The following is a 19710-nucleotide window of genomic DNA, read 5'->3' as shown; positions in this document are numbered from 1 at the left end:
GACTGTAGGTAAGAGACGTTCTTTTTTTAATAGAATGTAGCATTGACTTTTTGTATTTATACAAAATTGATAGTATTTATAGTTCTTAGAGAACTGAATAATATTTGCTTGCAAAACCATTTTATTTCATATAAAGAGATTTCATTTCATGAATCTGTCATAAAATTCGAAGAAAGATTCACATTTCATACCTTCAAATTCAAAAGACCAACAAAACGAAGAATCATATTGGCAGACTAATACGAATGAAAACTTAAGGTAAATCTATATAAAATATCGAATAGCATGATAATATATATATATATATGTACACAGCTTAAATAAATTCGTTTGGATACAATTTATACGTTTTTAGGCAATAATTGACTCAACGCGCGCTAAAAATAATTTAATTTAATCTAAAAAGAATTCCGACCTGTACGACTACCATATTTAGGAAAAATTTCAGTGACACCCTCTTTTCCTCCAAAAGTCACTTTAAACAATTGCCATTCTAAAAGATCAGCTTTCCCTTCTCCATATAGCAGATGAAAAAAAATTAAATCGATATCTTCATTAATTTCTAAGCAAACACCTTGTAACGCTTCACACGTGACACGCTGTGTGTACTTTTCACGTTCTATGTTTTCTTAATCACTAATTAAAATACTCGGTTCGTAATCTTTCCGCGCGATTTCCAATGAAATTGAGGGAGAATGCAGGATGGAACATCGCGAACTCTTCACGAATAGAAAGTGCAGCATTGACAATCGAAATATGTTTCCTCTTGAAGGAGTCGATGAACATAAAACGAGAGAATTTTATGAAGCTTAAAAAACGAGCCTAAAGTGCATTACACATTACAAAAAAAAAAGAAGCATCCTTTCGCCTTACTTAACGATCTCGTGTAGCAGTGAGAGATTGACGAAGAAAATTGCATTTCGCGCAAAGGAAAATGTAACGAAGTCACCGAAGCTCTCTACAGAGGCGGTTCGTTTTTCTTTTCTCTCGTAGAATCGTGTCTGTTGTTTTCAATGTTGGGAAACGTGGACACTTTTACTCTGTGTATCTTGAAAACACGATGGGAAAATTAAAATGGAAAATTTCAAGAGACATCCCAAAAATCCGTGGTTCTATGGAGAATTTGATTTCGAACGTCTTAGAATATCAACGACCAAAAGCTATGATGAGAGGTCCATAGTTCTTCATTTACAGGATTTTCGCAACAGTGATCTTAGCGTATACTGCTGTCAAATTTTGTGGCATTTCATTCGAGAAATTAATAAGAATCGTTGCTACTGCACGGACAAAATTGCTGTTTTTAACCCTTTGTACTCGAGGACATAGGAACTTGAGTTGATTTTGAGAATATTAAATTTGGCATAAAATAATTTTACACTGAAATTAATCTAAGGAAACGATATACTTTAATATTTTAAGTATCCTTGCATCTTGAAAAAAAAAGATACAAACGTTTTCAATATTGAGTTCTGTATTTTTTCTTTGGATGGTAATTTATAAAACATTTATCAAAATGAAATCGCGAATCAAAATTAATCTTCGTTTGGACAAATTACACTTTAAAAGTCGAATGCAAATTAGACATCAAATTCAAGATAAAGAAAACCTTATTGTTATGTCATGGTATACCAATTTTTAGTTCCTAAAAAAACACACGAAGAACTCAGGAACTGGGATTCTGATTAACATTCAACGAAACATAACAGACAAAATTTGTTACCTCAGTCGCCATTCTAATTTCCGCGTAAAGTTCAACGATTGAGGGTTGCTACTCGAGTGCAAAGGGTTAACGTTTGTAATAAGCCAACGCTAAGTTACGATGCCATGAAGTATTTTTTAACTTCGAGGTTCGACGATCATCAATTCATCACCCTGGCGGTCTACTCTACCCTATGAGATCGAGATTAATTTAAAAATTGCTTTCCTTCGAAGTTTGTATTTATACCTTTGCTTTGGGAGAAACGTTTATATACATATAATATTTCTAATACCGTAAAACGGGGTGGCATTGTCTGCTTTATTTTTCATTCAATTTTTTAACATGCTCTGGTCATAAATATGCCTAATAATATGAATAAAAGATGGAGTGGGTAAAGTCACCTTCTATGACCTTAATTAGGGCTTAATTAAGCGAGACTTCAACTATCGTACAAGTTCTTAGAAAACAAATTTTAAAAGTTCTTTCATGGGCTGATTACACGTCGGTCTTCTTCTTAAGTAGAAGGAAGGATAAAAGAAATCTTAGACCAACTAATTGCTTATTTAAGAACATCTAGAGACTCAATTTCAAACAATCGAAAAAAGAACAAATCAAAATTTTTGCGAAAATTGTATAAGTGAAGATTTTTAGATGTCTTCGTCGGTTAAGACTTTTCTTCAGCCAGTATCGATCAGCATTGTTCTATCGCAGCCTAAGTGTCAAATTCTATAAAAAAATCAGCTTTTTAGGAATTAAACTTGCTGTCTGTTTCGGACAACCTATATAGCACTTTTTTTCTATGATTCCTAACAAAAGCTTTCCCAACGTCCGTAATTGCAGTTTTCTTAATGCTACACATCTGATGTTATAGTGCTTTCCAATTCATGAATCAATTAATACCTTATTCCTCGTGTTGGACGTACACGATTCTGCTTTGACGTTATTTGTTTAATGGTAAACTGTGATGGTTACATTTATTTCTAAAGTTTGACATTATAGAAGAACGTTTCAACAGAATAAGGCATAATCTACAAGGACATTGTAGATATTTTATACCCACAATAGAAAGTTCAAATAATGGACTGTTGTGAGGGTAGAGCATTTGAGTGACGAAGGTTCCACTGCACTGCCTGTGGAATGATAAACAATCTTATCTTTGAACAAACCTCTACAATCGTAATTAAAATTTACAATTTCTTTTTTGCCAGTAATTCCTAAGAAATCTCATGAGCTTGATAATCGCGATTACCTTTACCAATCCTTTCGTGAGCCCTGTCGCTGCTCTAACCTTAAGATTCAACACGATAACTCATACAAAAAAAAAATACAAATTGTTCTCTGGAAATTGGACAAAGTCACCCCATCTCGCGGTATCTGTACTCCACTTTCGAAAATGGTTTATATCTCGCAACGTTAGCAATGACGAAACGTGCAAAATCGCAAGAATTCTTTTTATATTTAAAAAGAATATATATATATTCGCGTCTTGCAACACTCGCAATAGCCACAATCGAACAATCGTGATACCGTAGAGCTATTGCGAGACACCGAATTCAACGAATGAAGTTCAGTCACTCCGATAGGCTATCTTATTGTTCATGTGTCGCTTTGCGCAGTAAAACGTGTTACCGTTCTTTATGGAAAGTACTGCGAGCACCATGAGAAGATGATGTCAATTCGAACCGAAAATTTAACGAAGCAAAGTAAAACAAAATGACGAAGATAATTACAATGCAAACGAGAATTTGAACTACTTACGCTATTCCTGCAATTTATGCAATTTCATATTTTTCTACGCCACTCATTCTACCCTCCCCCTCCGCCCGTCCTCAACCGTAAATTCTTATCACGCGTTGGGACAAGCGCTGTCCACGGGTGAAAAACCTCTTACGCGGCTTTGACCACGATTGCGTCTGACGACGCGACACGTTCACGCTCAGCGAGCTCTGGATACATAAACGAAACTTCATAAAAAATAAATGAAGTCGTCCCCAACTACTGTTCCGTTTATTCAACGCGAGCGACCAGTCGATACGCGCGACTGATGTTTCATCGACTATTGAAGATTTAAATTTGTTCCGGTCTCCGTTATATCTTCATGAGATCATTGCCAATGTACTGGCGATGCTTCCATGATGAGAAGTGAGATCCAAACACAATCTCATTCAGACTATCTTCGATTACAAGCATTGGTGCATTCGTGTAATTGAATATAGCTTGAAGTCGTATTCAGACTCAATTTTGCTAGAATTTCGTGTGGGGGTGTAATGATCAATTATTTTGTGGTCATGTACAGAATAGTACAGCTTATTAAATAAAATTATATAAAACTACATAAAATTAAATCAAATAAATTTATATACCGTCAGTTCCATAAATATTCGTATCCTCTATCTCTATTGAACAAATTTGTTTAAATTAAACGGTAGGTTTGATGTTTCCAAGTGTATGCTTGCATAAATATGTTGATGTATGTATAAATATATACATGTATAATGAAAATTAATATTAATAATATTTATAACGAAAAATTCATTTGGTAATATCAAAACTATTATTTAATTTAGCCAAACTTCTTCGATAGACATATTGATGGGATTGACCGTATATTATGTGAACTAATATATAGTAAAATTACATGAAATTTCAATTAAATTTAGTAATTCGATAAAATAATATAATAAATAAAAATTGTTCATTTATTCGCGTTTACACGGAGTTTGTGCAAGAGTATGTACTATTCTGAAGATTACCACAAATAAATGAACAAGAAACGTTAAATATATCAATTGTTACGACTACTAGTACAACAAGCTATCGACCTTTATCTATATAAACTTTTATTTTCATTACTGGATAAACTTGGCCAACAGCGAGTACACTGAGGGTCGCTTGCCGTCGCTGTCTCTCTTGCTCTCGTTGTATTTCGTTCACTTTTTTGGTCAAACGCTACCCATAAGGCTGACCATAGCCTTACAACGAATAGAAGATCGATTTCTTGAATATGAACCGTGCCGAACCTGGAAAGATATTCATCTTCTAAGGCATGAATCTACGAATGTGAAATACTAAGGAAATAATACATCAAAACTCACTTTCTTAATATTGTCTAACACGTAAACTCTTCAGTGTTCTTTCGAAAATCTACCACTTGGAAATCTTTCTGAAATCAGTGAGCGTTTTAATCAATTCCTTACCACGAACCAACGATTTAAAAGTCTAACATTATTCTAGTCTGATACTATACTCTAATTGAAATTATCCACGTGGGTTAGTTGAGTTGAACGAAACATTTGTGCATTTAGCATATTTTATGCTTGGTGATACTGCCGCATCTCTTCTCTACGAATACATTTTTTGCTGCACATTTTTCCAAAGATCGTCGTAATAGAAATTTCTTCTAAATAATCTCTGTGAAATCGAGACCAAACACAGGGATTAATTAATGTAATGATTACTCAAAATTCGAGCATGTCTTTATTTACCTCGTTGTCAATCAATCGTTAGACACGTACTACTTAGACGAAAAAATGTGTTGGAACACAAGTAGTATGCATTAATATTTCCCTACGACCAAGTTCGCTGTAGTCAGCGTACCAATGCAACATCGCACGATAGTTCAAACTTTTTTAATCCTCTATCGCTCGTTTCTCGTCTACCTTAACTATAAAAAAAAAAATAAAAAAAAAAAAATCGTAGATGCATCTTATTCGTTACTTTCCATTTCTTCTTCGTTTCCAAACTGCAAGGAAAATAAAACATGCCGAATAGATTCAGTTTCGATGGAAAAAGTGAAAACGATAAATCGTATACAACAGTAATATTGTCGACTAAAAGAAAATGCAAAAAAAAAAAATATTAAAAATAATGGACTATGTAATTTACGGCCTCGTTATCTCGTCGATTGAAAAATTCCGTGTAGTTTAGCAGCAAAACTTTCAAGGCTCTCCCTCGCAAAACTAGCACATTTCGCGCACTTATTAATGTAAACTACTTCGTACTTTCCGCGGCGTCGACTCCACTTGGGAGACTAGTAATTAAAAGTTATATATGCACCGAACCCCCATCAAATAACTGTACGACGAATAAAAGGAGATGACAAGTGTGTGTTTACCGACGTATTACCAATTTTGTTTATTATTGTAGCGTTAAGATATCTACGTAATTTAAGTAACGCGCGTCACGATGTTGCTCGAATATTGTACGTTTTGTAAGGACGCGAAGATTAACCCTTTGCGCTTGACGACATTTTTTCCCCAAGGTGCTTATCAGCTCCAGAAAATTTTTCGAATACTTGACGAACTTTTTACAGGCAACATAAAAAAAAATGACTTTATACTCAGATTTATGCACGAACTTATTATATTTTAACATTTTATATATCTTTACATCTTGAGAAAAAAGAAACGAAAGATATTAATACTAAGTTCTATACTTTTTACACGAGTCACTTAGCCTTGTAATAGCGTAAAATCAAATTTATCACTCGGACTGATTTCACTATAGAGATTAATTTTGATAGAGCTTCGCAACTTTCGAAACGATGAAGACTTTAGAAATCATTTTCTGCCATTATTGTCGAATCTGAACTTGTGATCAAGAGTCTTGTCGCTATTTTACTCTTTCTAAAAGAATACGAGAATCGAAATCTAATTTAAAGACTGCCGTCTCTCAGTCGCCACTCGAATTGCCACGTTAAACCCAGTGGCGGCTGAAAGCCGTCACTCGAGTGCAAAGGGTTAAGATAGTTAAAAGAGCGGTGCGTAAACGTTTACCTCACGACGAACTTCAGATACGTGCATTGTACGAAGCATGAGAGTATTCCATTTTCAAAAATGCACCACGAACATTCCAGAACTTGTTAAATTTATTTACTACTCTCGTCACATAAATGTTCGAAACGTTAAACATGCTTTGAAGTAATTGTAAAAATGGGATACAAACGTACTGTTTACAAATAATAATTAAGAATGTACCGAATTTTATGTATTCTTCTCGCGAAACGTTGAACTTGAACTCTCCTATATTCCAAACGATTTCTACGCATTGTGACCACAATTACTGTATTCACGAATTGAATTTTATGAATTGTTGATATGTACAGTTATCGTTTCGTTCGATTTCTTGCAAGCAATGCAGTAGAATGTACAAAGTTAAAGGAGAAATACGCACATTAATATCGTTCAACTATTTAAGGATATTTTTTTAAACGTGTATTTGCATTCTTGGCGAGATGTACGTGTGCGAAAAGGAAGAAAATTTCTGATAAGTTTGAATGGGTTATCGGTTGCACGACCGACACACCGATAACATTAAACGCGATCGATTTACGTGATTTTGAAGAATTGGGATACATTTACGATTATACAAAACGAAACCACGAATATTATAACGGATGTTCGCGACACGAATCGAGCATTGTTTTTTCCTGAATTGCAGTTACGTTCAACGAGACTCGGAACTTTTCACGATGGAAGAGTTCGTTTAATCTGCCAGAGAATAACAAATTTCACCGTAACGGCTAATTTGCAAGCGTGTAAATTCAAGCGACAAATGTTATTCGAGATATAGAGTTATTAGTCCATTTTTCTGCGAAATCACGGCAATAATACAAATGTAAAAACAACTCGTGTTATCTTACGAATTTAAGATTAACCGTTCGCCGTCGTAGTCGCTTAATCCTTGGACCGGAATATCGGTAAAACCTCGAAAATTCCAGCTACGTGCACGGTGTACGAAATTATGATTGATCACCTCCCGTTATAATTTGAATAAAATCGGTGCACGTATTGAAAATAACAGTCGTATTTTCAAAAGGATGGAAATGTATTCACGGTCCAACAATTAATCACGGCTATTGTTAAGTCGATATTTACGTACGGAATATACGTACTTTGAAATTGGCAACCAAAAATGGCCGGTAAAGTAACAAAGACGTTCAGCGAACGTCATTCATCTCCGGCGTGCGAGCACGTCGGTGAATTAATTTATGTTAATCCACGTGTATCTCGTGACGCGCGTACGTATATAAATATCGCGTCTCGCTCCTTTACACTGTACACGATGAGCACCGAAATATACATAAAACTGAACGTTACGCTGCAAGCCGGGTATAAAATAAATGCAAATAATATGCATACACGGATGCGCCTTACGAGCATTGTCTGACGCCACTCGTCAGTTCAGAATTTCGTAGTCTATCGGCGACAACGGATTTCGTATCGTACTGTCAATTGCGATGGGGTGATCGTTAAAAATCGTCCAAGGAATCGTTAGACTGTAGCGGTGACTATGTCCAATAATAATTAGAGACTGACTCCGTCGATCCTCAAGGGAGTATTCTCATTGGCCAACGGGAACGAAAAGGTGTTGCTTCGCGAATTTTTTACGGGGAAAGTATGAGCCGAGATTACTAGAGATTTTACAGTAAAATTGTTGAGCATAGTTGCTACATGTTGACATTTTTTAATGCTGAAAATATGAGTGCGGGCTGCTTGCAAAAATTGGTGACGTTTGAGGTGCTCTTATCTGCGATCGAGGATAAAAGATGTCCTTTGCAAATTTCTTATACAGAAACTATTAGTGCGAATAAGTACAAATTTTTATATGAATTTGTTGAGTATAGTTGTTACAGTTGAACATTTTTTAATTTTGAAAAAACCAGTATAATTTACTTGCAAGATCTACTAAAATATGGGCTATTACTCTCATTGAACATTGAGATTAAAAATGTATTCTTTGGTAATTTTTTTTTACGAAGAAACTATAAGCACAAATAATTTGAAATTTAATGTCGAATTAGCGAGTGTATTTGCTACACTTTCACATTTTTCGATTTTGAAAATATGAATCTGCTTGGAAGATCTGCTGAAATAGACGAGCTGTTGTATCCACTGAAAATCGTGTATTTTTAGTATAGCTACTACGCATCGATAATTTTATATATTGAAAATGAAATATTGTTAGCTGTTCACCAAAGATATGAGGGAATTTTTATCAACTAGACATTTATTCTCAACTGTGATTGAAGTCTTATGATAATACGTGATCCACACTGTATTCTTCGAGTCTTCAGCAGAACGTAGATCGATACAATAGCATCGATACAATACAACCTCGATTATTGCATGAAAGCTTCGTTGGTTGTGGGATTGCTTAGCAACGACTGAAATTGGAGGGGAGAGTAAGCGATAGTAGTGATCATAGGTATTGGGCGTACATTGTGTAAATGAGGCTCCTACTCATTGGATTGGTTACCTTGATTATTGTGCATGAACTTCGATCGCTGATCCTCGGTTATCTCTTCGGAAAATGTTCCAATTTCAAAATTTTATTTCAAGTAAATATTTTTAATACCTCCAAATATGAAACAGTAGAGAATAACATTTTTCTGGCTAATTTCTCTATAAATGGGAATACTCCTTAGGATCTGAAAATAAAAATTACATGTATTTTAGTTCCATGAAAGAGAAAAGTTAGATTTTGTCAAAAATAATTCGCAGTACTAGCCTAAACTTGATCCTCTGCAGTTCTATGTTGAGCGGGGCTCGACAAACATAGACCGAGACCTGAAAATCAGATACGATTAGTATGAATGAATTAAAGTCTGATCGCTCGGATAAAAAAAAGTATCTCATGATATTAGAATTGCAAAAATATCGACGGACAATTCGTTGTATTCGAGAGCGCGACACGAAATTTATCGCCCGTAGAAACGATTTCAAAATTCGACGAACCCTGGAGCGACCTTATACGGAATCCTTAATCCGGTATAAAAATTTGTAAAAATACGGACCCTGCCCGTAAGCGCGAACGCGAACTAATAATAATAATAATAATACGTACATACGTAGTACATTATCGCGGCACTTATAATATTCCGATTAAGCAATCAAAATAGACTCATATTTTGTTTGTGAGTTATAACACGACAAAAAAAAAAGAAACCGAAGAAACCTGCATTTATCATCATTACTAATATTATTATTATAATAAATCTCAGTATGCTCTAAATGTATTGCCGTTGTTGTGTAGTAATCGTTATTACTGTTATTGTTACATTGTCATTGTCAGTTCTTTGCGTTCCTGTTTTCTTTTCTTTTTCTATTCTTCTCTCTTCGTTACCCGAATCACGTTAACCTTTTGTTTTTTCTGTTACAGTGGTGTGAATGTGTATGACTGTAGACGTATAAGTGTTGACTTTACGGTAAGCTAATTCGGTCTTATTACGCTCTCCCGATCCTCTAGAGATTACACATGTAGTCGTAGTAGTTCTTTTATTTTTAAACGTACTCGTCGCAAACAATAGACGAAATAGGCTCACGCAAATTGATCATTCCAACGCAGTCAAGCAAACGGCATCTGCGTCGATTGTGCCCATATTGTTCGTACTTATGTGCAAACATCTTGGAGATACGGCTGATATTACATTAGCGTTCATCCAGCGGCTGTAAGCAGGTTTCAACCCTATCCTTTCCTTTAGCCTTGTCTCTAATCCTCTTCCCCTTCATTTTTATCTGTGCCTGTGTATATCGGATAAGCCGTTCTTTCGGGAAATTACAAATGTTTAAAGAAATATGTAGCTACTCGTGTTACGAACAAGTCTATCCATCCAGATCGATTTAAAATTCGATAGAATCATCTCATACACTGTTTACATTTATTGAATAAGAAAGTTATAACTAACAAGCTTATAAGTCCTCTGTGACAGTAGTATAAGTGACTTCGTATTTGTGATAATATTTCGAATACATGTACAAGGAAGAAATTCGATCTTCAATTTGGAAATTGAGATAAATATTGTGCCATAATTTCTTAAGTAAGTTTACAGCGATCCGGATGCTTAGATACGTCGGTAAATCCGTAATGAACTTGATATTATCGTCACTGAAAAGTCTATAATTACTTCGTTTTATCATCGTCGCTCAATAGAATCTCATTTTAATCAACCCACGCGAGCATCGACGAAATTATCGTTGAAATACGATCAAACAACTTCGACAATGCATATCCGCGCGAAAGGATAAACGGTAACGTTACGAATTAATCTATAAAACTCATTTCGAATAATTAATGGTTCCCTCGAAAGCCGTTAATTTTCATGTGTGAACAATGTTTCACGTCGATAATAATCTTGACGATATTCGCCTGGACGAATAAAAATGACATTCTGCATTTAACGCAAATGTTTCAAAATGCTGAAGTTAATCAAAAAATACGTAACCTCAGACCAAAAGAACGTAACGCTTCGTTTCAGAGTTATGCGCATGCATTGGCATTTTTTATATCATTCCATGTTTAATATTTAGAAAAAGGGCGGGGTTGTCTGGATCTTGTTTTACTCATAGCAACTTTCCTCCAATTCGTGGGGTCGGAAGAAGATTATTTTGTTGTGGAAGAATTTCTTGACTGTAATACTTGGTTTCTTGAATATTATTGTTTACAAGGATCAGGAGTGGGATGAGGATTCTTTTACGTATAAAATCAGGTTTGAGATGTAGGACATGGTGACCATAAATACATCGTGGAATATTAGCCACACATGTTCAGGCAATCTATACAAAAAATAGTGTAAATCATTTAATTGATCGAAAACAAAATTATTCTTGTCTTGGAAATGATCAAAGAAGAAATCTATTAGTATTAATTTTGATTGATTCGATCTTTTACTTACCCAATAAAAGAAAATTGTGTAAAGAATTTCTCTAGCCAAACTGAATACTTGAGACAAACTCTTGCACTGAAAAATAAATAGTAGCACAGTATATGTATATTGTAAATAATATAATACAAGAAAAATATTCCTATAGTTATTAAACTCTGACAATATACGCACTAATATTGAAATAAATGTTTTAATTATCCACAATTTTCTACATTAAATTGCGTTTTTGTTTACATTTGACATTTTAGATGCACAAATGATCTCGTGTAAAATCGAAAGCATCCTACAGTTTATACAAAAAAAAAATAAAAAACGAACATGCAATCATCATACATCATTTAGTGAATATAAAAAACATATGCGAAACGTGTCTAAAATACATGCGCTTACGCAAAATCAAATATAAATACTGTTATAAAGTTTTATTCTTTTTAGTGGATGATTTTTAATGAGAAAACATGGCCTCTATGTCATACAGTAGAATGGATTAAGATTAGAGTACGGTTCAGACATCGTGTACACATGGGACAGTATCCAATCAATCATTCCATTAATTAATCTGTCTCCCCATACATTATGTTTGAGTCCTGAAATGTGGCCTGGCGGGACCAGCCACGCATGAATTTAGCGTGGCGGCCAACGTGTTAACTATACTAGAGTCAAAATCATTTCTAGCACATTCGCTAACCGCAAATTCAAGTCAGACTCGGTTGAAGGAAAAGTGATTCGACGCATAAAGCGTAATGTTTAACAAAGAATTTACAAAAAAATGTCTGAAGCCAACTAAAACGTTTACTGTTAACATTATACAAAATATGCATCAACAATTGTTACTACTGATAATTGGTACACGAAACGTTAATTACTTTCACGCATCTCGAAAACGAAGCTTTAAGTTTTCAAACGATGCAATTTTCCCATTTTTCTTCAACATGAGGAATTTGCAGACTTATCTTTCAGCATTTTGAAACAATCTATATTGTCCAAAGAAAGGATACACTCTCGTTTAATAAAAAAACGAAATTAATCTTCGTATATCCCGAAGTAGTCCAAAAATCCAAGTTTTCTGTAAATTGAAAAAAACAAAAATGTTAAAGGAACCTTCAAACCCTATTATTTCATTACGAGATTAATGCGGGATAGTTTATACAACGCTATTTTTTTTAATAAGAAACTCCGTGAGAAGTCCCGGTTTCCATTGAAGTCATTTTGATCGAATATTTCCTGCTCTGTCGTAAATAGTTACGTGTTCTTTTTTTTCCAGGCGTGTCTGGTGGGGAGTACACCACCAACAAAGTGTGTTTCTCTAAGCGGCACCGGTAGAATAGTAGACTAGTTAGCATTAAATAATTTGCTAATTAGCTGTCGAGGCACGCCGTCGAAAACACGAAATTCGGAGAGGAACGGCAAACAATCATGGGGAAACAGAACAGCAAACTGAAACCGGAAGTACTAGAGGATCTCAAACAGAATACTGAATTTTCAGGTGAGTTTTCCTTTATAAAATACAGTCTATTAATTTATAATTCATAAGTTTCTTAAAAATAATTTTTCAACATGTCTGTGAAGAGATATGCTAATGTCTCTCTTCAAGACGTCGCGATTCTGTTCGTCTTTCTCAAACTTAAAATACAAAGAAATTTGCAGACATTGTTCTGCGAGGTTCTTCTACTGAAAATTTATTGCATCGGGTAGATCATTTTATACCGCATCGATCATGATTGCACTAGATATCAGGAACTTTAATAAAATTAAAATATAAGTCGAAATAGTACGTACGTGAAATTAGAAGAGTAATTTCACTGGCTGATAGGTGGATTTTGAATTTGTTTGAAGCATTGGGGAACTCTTATCTCTGAAACTGCTAACCATGTAGAGTTCTCCTCTTTTTTTTATATATAACATTTTTATATTGTAAATGAAAAACGACTTTACGCTATAAAAGTTCTGAAGAATACTTTTACATATCCGACAATTTTTTCGATTCTTTGAATCTTTTGAATATTGAATTATTTAGTAAGGTGTTAAAAATATTAATTACTACACTCAAGTATTTAATGTTCCAAGAAGTCTTCTTAAACAATGTTTTGATATTCGATAAGTCAAAAATTCAATTAAGAAAAACCATTTTGAATGAATCAGAATAACTAAACTAAATATTTGTGGACTCTGTTTCACAAAAAGAAATGAAAACCACTGTTATAAAACATTAAATATCGTCCAATATTCCTCTCAATTTTTCAACAGTAGCATAATTTTTCTCAGACTTAAACGAAACCTAGTATCTGTCCTAAGCTCGTTCGGCGATCATGTACTTCTTTGTACTTGGCTTATCGTTAGTAGTTGTGGTTTCAGGATTAAGTAGGAGTCGTGTTTGTGCTACAAGACGGTGTATTTAGTGAAACGAATACAGGTACTTAAGTCTGTTTCGTGTGGTCTGTTAAACGATACCCTTGTTGGGTAGAAATCGTTAAATGGGTTTTTCCCTGGGGGATAGCGGCTTGTTGGTTATAGGGTCGCCTAATTGCTTACTGCCCGCGTCGCCTGTTTACCTTGAAACATCTAAAACCCTGGAAATTCTATGGTCCAAGAAAGTTCGAATTCCCTTAGGCCTGCCCTGAATTGTTAGCACCCTGTAAATTCAAGGACGCCATCGCCTTGGCACCCTAAAGTCTTTAGGACTCACTATACAATTACAGCAATCTCAAAACCTCAACCTAGAAACTACGTACTATTGATATTTTCGGTGATAAAAATTCATTTATACTGCCAGTATTTACGGAAATAGGCAAATATGCATATAATTTATTTACAAATTACGCCACGTATTTTAAAAATAAATTTGAAATGAAATGATGACTACAACCCCTACTCTAATTTCCCGTGGCTCGCATCGTACTTCAATTGTATAAAAATCTATGACGTCAAGTATAAAATGTGCAATTTAGTGTCCAAAGATTCCAGTAACGTATGATTTTCTCTAAAGATGCTGAAATTCAAGAATGGTACAAAGGGTTTCTGAAGGACTGTCCGAGTGGACATCTCAGTGTAGAAGAATTTAAGAAGATATACGGAAACTTCTTCCCTTATGGTGACGCTTCAAAGGTAAGTCAAACGTATTAAATTTCGAAATTATTTTAAGCACAACAAATCTCGTATGTGTATAACGAAGATAAATATTTAGACAAAAGATCATTGCAATCAAGCAATAAATTGTATCAATTTCAACCCTTTACACTCGACAACATTTTCTATAGAGCAAACTAGCAATCCGAGATACACATATTAATGTAAAGAAAAATTCTATTTCAATATTTTAGTTGTCTTTGAGCAGTTATTTATGAAACCTTTTTTTTATCATGAAAATCCGTTTTCATAGAGCTCCAAGATTTTCGCAACAATAAAGACTTGATCGCTATTTCGAGGTGTATAATTTTACTCTTCCTAAAAGAATACATGAAAAGCTTGAGAGCTTTTCCTGGATCGATATAGCTAACACCGCTTTGAGGTTCAACGAAATCTAATATAAACAAAGATTGTCGTCTCTCGAGTGTAAAGGGTTCCTTGTTATTACTAGAACTAAGCTTGCATACACTGTGCTTAAATTGAGAACGAATTTGCACTACAGTAATTCCCGTTTCCAAGGGCGATACTTGTTAAATTTCATCTGCTGGTTAAGAACAAAATTTGTATAGTTATTATCGTATCTTCTTATGATATTATGACTACACTGGTCAAGGCTTTCTCGGTGAAAATAAGTACGGACACGACCTCATTTAGATTACGTTTAATTCTACGTATGTATACTATTTAGTTGTAATATAGAATTAAATACAATAATTATAATAGCTATAATGCATATAAATATCTTTCAATTACATTTAATTATAATTAATGTGGATAATTTTATCTCGAAACTCACTTTCACGAGGAAAACTATACTGTACTGTACCAGAATATTAATAATGGAGGAAAATAATGCCAACAATTTTAATGGTACGAAAATAGTAGAATTGTTAGTGTGCAAAATTTATTTATATACGTTTGGTTGTAAGAGCTATATTAGAGACCAGACCTCAGCTCGAGATAAAAAATCGTTACCCATCCCGCTCTCAAGTGAACGATCCGATTTTTTGCCACATAAAAGCAGGAATTACTGTATCATCGTTAAAACTATTAAATGTTTTGCCATTTTAAATATTCGACCACATTTCTCACGTCATACGATGCTCAGTTCGCAGAGCACGTGTTCAGGACGTTCGACGCAAACGGCGATGGAACAATCGATTTTCGAGAGTTCTTGTGCGCTCTGAGTGTAACGTCTCACGGCAAATTGGAGCAGAAATTGAAATGGGCCTTCAGCATGTATGACCTTGACGGTAACGGCTATATCTCGCGACAAGAAATGATGGAAATCGTTACAGTACGTGTCGAACATTAAGAATACCCCTCCACAAAAGAACAGCCCGTCTGAACCGACCAAATTTATATTTTCCATCAAAATTTGGTAAGTTTCTCGAATGCGGTCTTTCTACACGAGTTTCCTCTTTTTAGGCAATCTACAAAATGGTAGGTTCCGTGATGAAAATGCCAGAGGATGAGTCCACGCCCGAGAAAAGAACCGATAAGATATTCCTCCAGATGGACAAAAATAAGGATGGCAAATTATCGCTCGACGAGTTCATAGAGGGTGCAAAGAACGATCCCTCTATTGTGCGACTGTTGCAGTGCGATCCTAGTGCACAAGCTCAGTGAAGCCTTGGGCCATTATGCAAATATTATCGTGTCATCCAGATACGTGAGTCGGGACCCGGTCCGATAGTGTCCCACATACAAACATTACGATCGCAACGCGGTATACGTTAGAAGATATTCGTTGGGAAACTTATCAAGCAAAAGTTCTTTCTTTTTTTTTTTTTTTCTTTTTTAATTACTTTGGTTATGTCTGATGTAAAAGTTCGTTACTCGTTGTACAATATTGTCCTTACTGTTTCATAATATTTAACTCTCTTCTATTCTTTTTGTGTGTGTATCGACTTTCTTTCCATGTGATTGATTGTATGATAATCAAATTTGTATCGTCAAGAAGTGAAAGTAAGTATTAAACGTTTTGACGGATTTTCATGGGAAAAATCGTTACGAACGTGAACACGTTGCTCGAAAACCTAGGTGATAGTAGAACAAAAAGAAAAACAGGGGGACGGGGGGCATTCAGAAATTGGACCGGTACCCGATCAGGTCCAGGGTCACTGGGCCCATTGCGCTTGCGCATACCGCAAGCTAGTCTCCAAGACTAGTCCAGTCGCTTCGTTTCGTGAACGGATCGATTTTAAACGAATAAAAAAAAAAAAAGCTTATTACGTTTTCGGATGTACGAATCCCCGTGTGCTGCGTACGACGAATGACCTGGCAGAGGTGTCCACACTCTGATAATCGAGAAGAAAATATTTCGGTTCGTAGTTAGGACCAAGAATGTGCTTCATCCGACGTTACCTCAATGCTATCGATGACATTGATGCCATGGAGTAGCACTCGTGTTCCAGTTGTTCGGTTAAAAAATGCGATAATTAGCGGAATTCTAGTGTTCTGTGTTCTTGTGCTGCTGTCCATCGTTTCGTGGAGCATCTTCACAACTTTCGTTACGAAAGTTTAGCTTTAACGGACAATAGTATTAACATAAGTTCAATTACCGTTTACTTGTGGCACGATCGTGCGATAACCGTCTTTGCTGTACATCCTCAATTATGCTTACAAATAACGAGTTCATCAACACACTTCTGACGAGTAGTGGTCTTTAGCGTAAGTCTCCGCCATACGCAGCTCAAAGGCAAATTAATTTCTAAATGCGTCGTATGGTTTTTGTAAGCTGTTGTGTCCAATATATCTTTCTCCTATTCGATAGTCGCGTACTTTGGACCACCGCAGTTATCCGTAATGCATACCTTGATACTTTCACGTCTGCGCGTTTCACGCCGTTGCCCTTGGCATAAAACATAAAACGACATAAAAATTATTTTAACTTTTAATTCGATCCACAGTTTGATATAAAATTATATATAAATAAATATGATTTAAAGAAGTTATTACAAAAATGTATTCAAACACTATTTATTTCATAACTCTAAAGCAGTGATTCCCAAAGTGGGCGCCACCGCCCCCTGGTGGGTGCTGCAGGGATTCAGGGGGGCGTTGATGGCCAATATGGGCAGTAATTCAAAAGTTCTTAATCGCATTTCCTTCGTCATATTTAGTGGAACGTAGGTTCAATGCGGTAACGAATTTATTAACAAAGAAACAGAAATCAAATGCAAATAGTAAATCGTGGTGATTTAAGATTACTGCTGACGAAAATAGAGCCGAAGATTACTAAGTTGTTAGCAGCACACTAGGTTCATCCTTCTCATTAAGATGATTTCGAATGTTTTAATTTCTTTTTGTATTACATTCTATTCCGAGTTCAATAAATAGTTTCATAATTTCAAAGTTCAATGTTTCTAATGTACACCTTCCTGTACTATATTTTACATATTTCCTATTAATTGCTATTAAAATTAACAAAAAATTAATTTCCAGGGAGCGCTAAGTAATATTTTTTTCTGGAAAGGGGACGGTAGGACAAAAAAGTTTGGGAACCACTGCTCCAAAGCTTTTACTTACTAGTCTTCTCTGAAGTATAAAACTTTTCTATTTCGATTGAATTCTGTATTTAATATTTGTTTTGTTTTGTTTTATATGACAACATGCAAAACAGTCTCCTAAATGTAACACATCGTATCTGCAATTTTTCTTACCTTATATATGAATAATATGTACATTGTCTTCTTTTACGTTTATCAGTTGAGAAAATTAGAGCCAATTGATGCTGTTTCAAATTTCCAAAAAGTCTCTGAAGTCTCCCTCATGACGCCACGTTGGTGTCGACGAACGGCAAAGTGCTAACAAGCATACATAGTCAATCGTATTTACGAAAAACTTACGTATGGATGTAGATACCTCCTTCCATGTTAATTTGAATAAAACTAAAAAACACTTCCAATTATATTTAGTTTAACATTTGATTTCTACAAGCATCATACTAATAATATCAAATTACAAGTAAAATTCGACAATTAATATTACTACATTTATGTAGATTATTAAAAGGAAAAATGATATGAAAATATTACGATTGTACAGAAATGTGCAGTGAGTCCTTGAGTTACGCGATTGCGCCCCCCACTTATGCCTTTATACATAGTTTGTATGTACGTACATCATAATATGTTAAATAAAGTGTTCTTTTCTTCAATTTTGCTTTTTATAAAGAAATTCACGTGGCTCTATTTAACTTAAATAATCTTTTGAATATAATGTTGTTTATCAAAAGTATATAATACTTACACAATTCTATTCGTATGGAAAACTCCGGCATAATCGCGTAAGTGGAGGATTTATTGTACAAATTGTTAGATAACTTATAAAGATCAAAGCCTTTATTATATGTTATTGTACAAATTTACCCCGAAGCTCAAAGCCCATTCTTATAAAGATAATTCTTTCACTTCACTTTGGTGCTAGATAATCCAACCTATGAAATCATCACAGGTATATGTATATTGGATGGAAGTAACGGTTTTCACTTTGCAGCTACCTTTGCAAACTCTCTCGTTGATATCCAAGACGTAAAGGATAACGTGTTCTCTATGCGCGCATTGTAAAAGCGTTAAATAAGATTACACTGCTTTCGAAGTAAGTTGAGGAATCAGATAGCGAATTTATGCTTTCACTGCGTACATTTATTATCAAGACGGTAATATATCTGTTAGTTCAAGTTGAAGGTGTTGCTTCAGTTTGCTAAAGTTTAAGTATTAAACGTCTTTGCAAATAATATGCATTGATATCGTATAAAAGTTGATAGAAATCGATAGATTCGCTACGGTGACCTCGCCTTGCTAGTATAAAGATATCACTGTGAAATCTAGTATAATAAATACGCTACCCATGTTTAATTGGTAGCTCTCGCTCGTATCTAGAACCTATGACTGTGATCACATAAATAGTGGAATTAAATATTAATCATAGAGTATTTAAAAATTTCAATTCATCGAAGGATTCAAATGTATTTGCACATGTGTATCGTGCTGAACTTTACGGTAATAGAGTGCACAAGCTTGTTTTAGGCGATATTCTGCAAGTTTATTCAGATTGACATTGTTAAAGGAGGACTAAGCACACGTGTTACATGCATTTGTAAGTTTTTCAACATTCTAATGATCTACATATATTGTTGTTAAGATTTGCAGTCAGATAGTTACGACAGCTCATTGCATGTGAGTATCAAATAAGAGGAACATATGCTTGGCATAAC

At 34.8% G+C, this 19710-nt stretch overlaps 1 protein-coding gene across 3 annotated transcripts in view; it reads left to right on the top strand.

The window, feature by feature from the left end:
* LOC128881079 (neurocalcin homolog) overlaps window positions 1–16383 on the top strand; it is a 160618-nt gene extending 144235 nt beyond the window's left edge. The window contains exons 1-5 of one of the 3 annotated variants that reach the window (XM_054131772.1): window positions 38–7984; window positions 12628–12849; window positions 14350–14468; window positions 15598–15786; window positions 15918–16383. In XM_054131772.1, the coding sequence (XP_053987747.1) occupies window positions 12780–12849; window positions 14350–14468; window positions 15598–15786; window positions 15918–16118 (579 nt within the window). In that variant the 5' untranslated portion in view covers window positions 38–7984; window positions 12628–12779 and the 3' untranslated portion in view covers window positions 16119–16383. Of the gene's footprint in view, window positions 1–37; window positions 8066–12627; window positions 12850–14349; window positions 14469–15597; window positions 15787–15917 lie in introns of those variants that run through there. The other 2 variants (XM_054131771.1, XM_054131770.1) reach the window with 2 other exon arrangements.
* The last annotated feature ends 3327 nt before the right edge of the window (window positions 16384–19710 follow it).

This window comes from Hylaeus volcanicus, chromosome 8 (genome assembly GCF_026283585.1).
Source record: "Hylaeus volcanicus isolate JK05 chromosome 8, UHH_iyHylVolc1.0_haploid, whole genome shotgun sequence".
Lineage (NCBI taxonomy): Eukaryota > Metazoa > Arthropoda > Insecta > Hymenoptera > Colletidae > Hylaeus > Hylaeus volcanicus.
The sequence above is the reverse complement of the archived record's forward strand: the minus strand, read 5'-3'. Positions and strand labels throughout refer to the sequence as shown.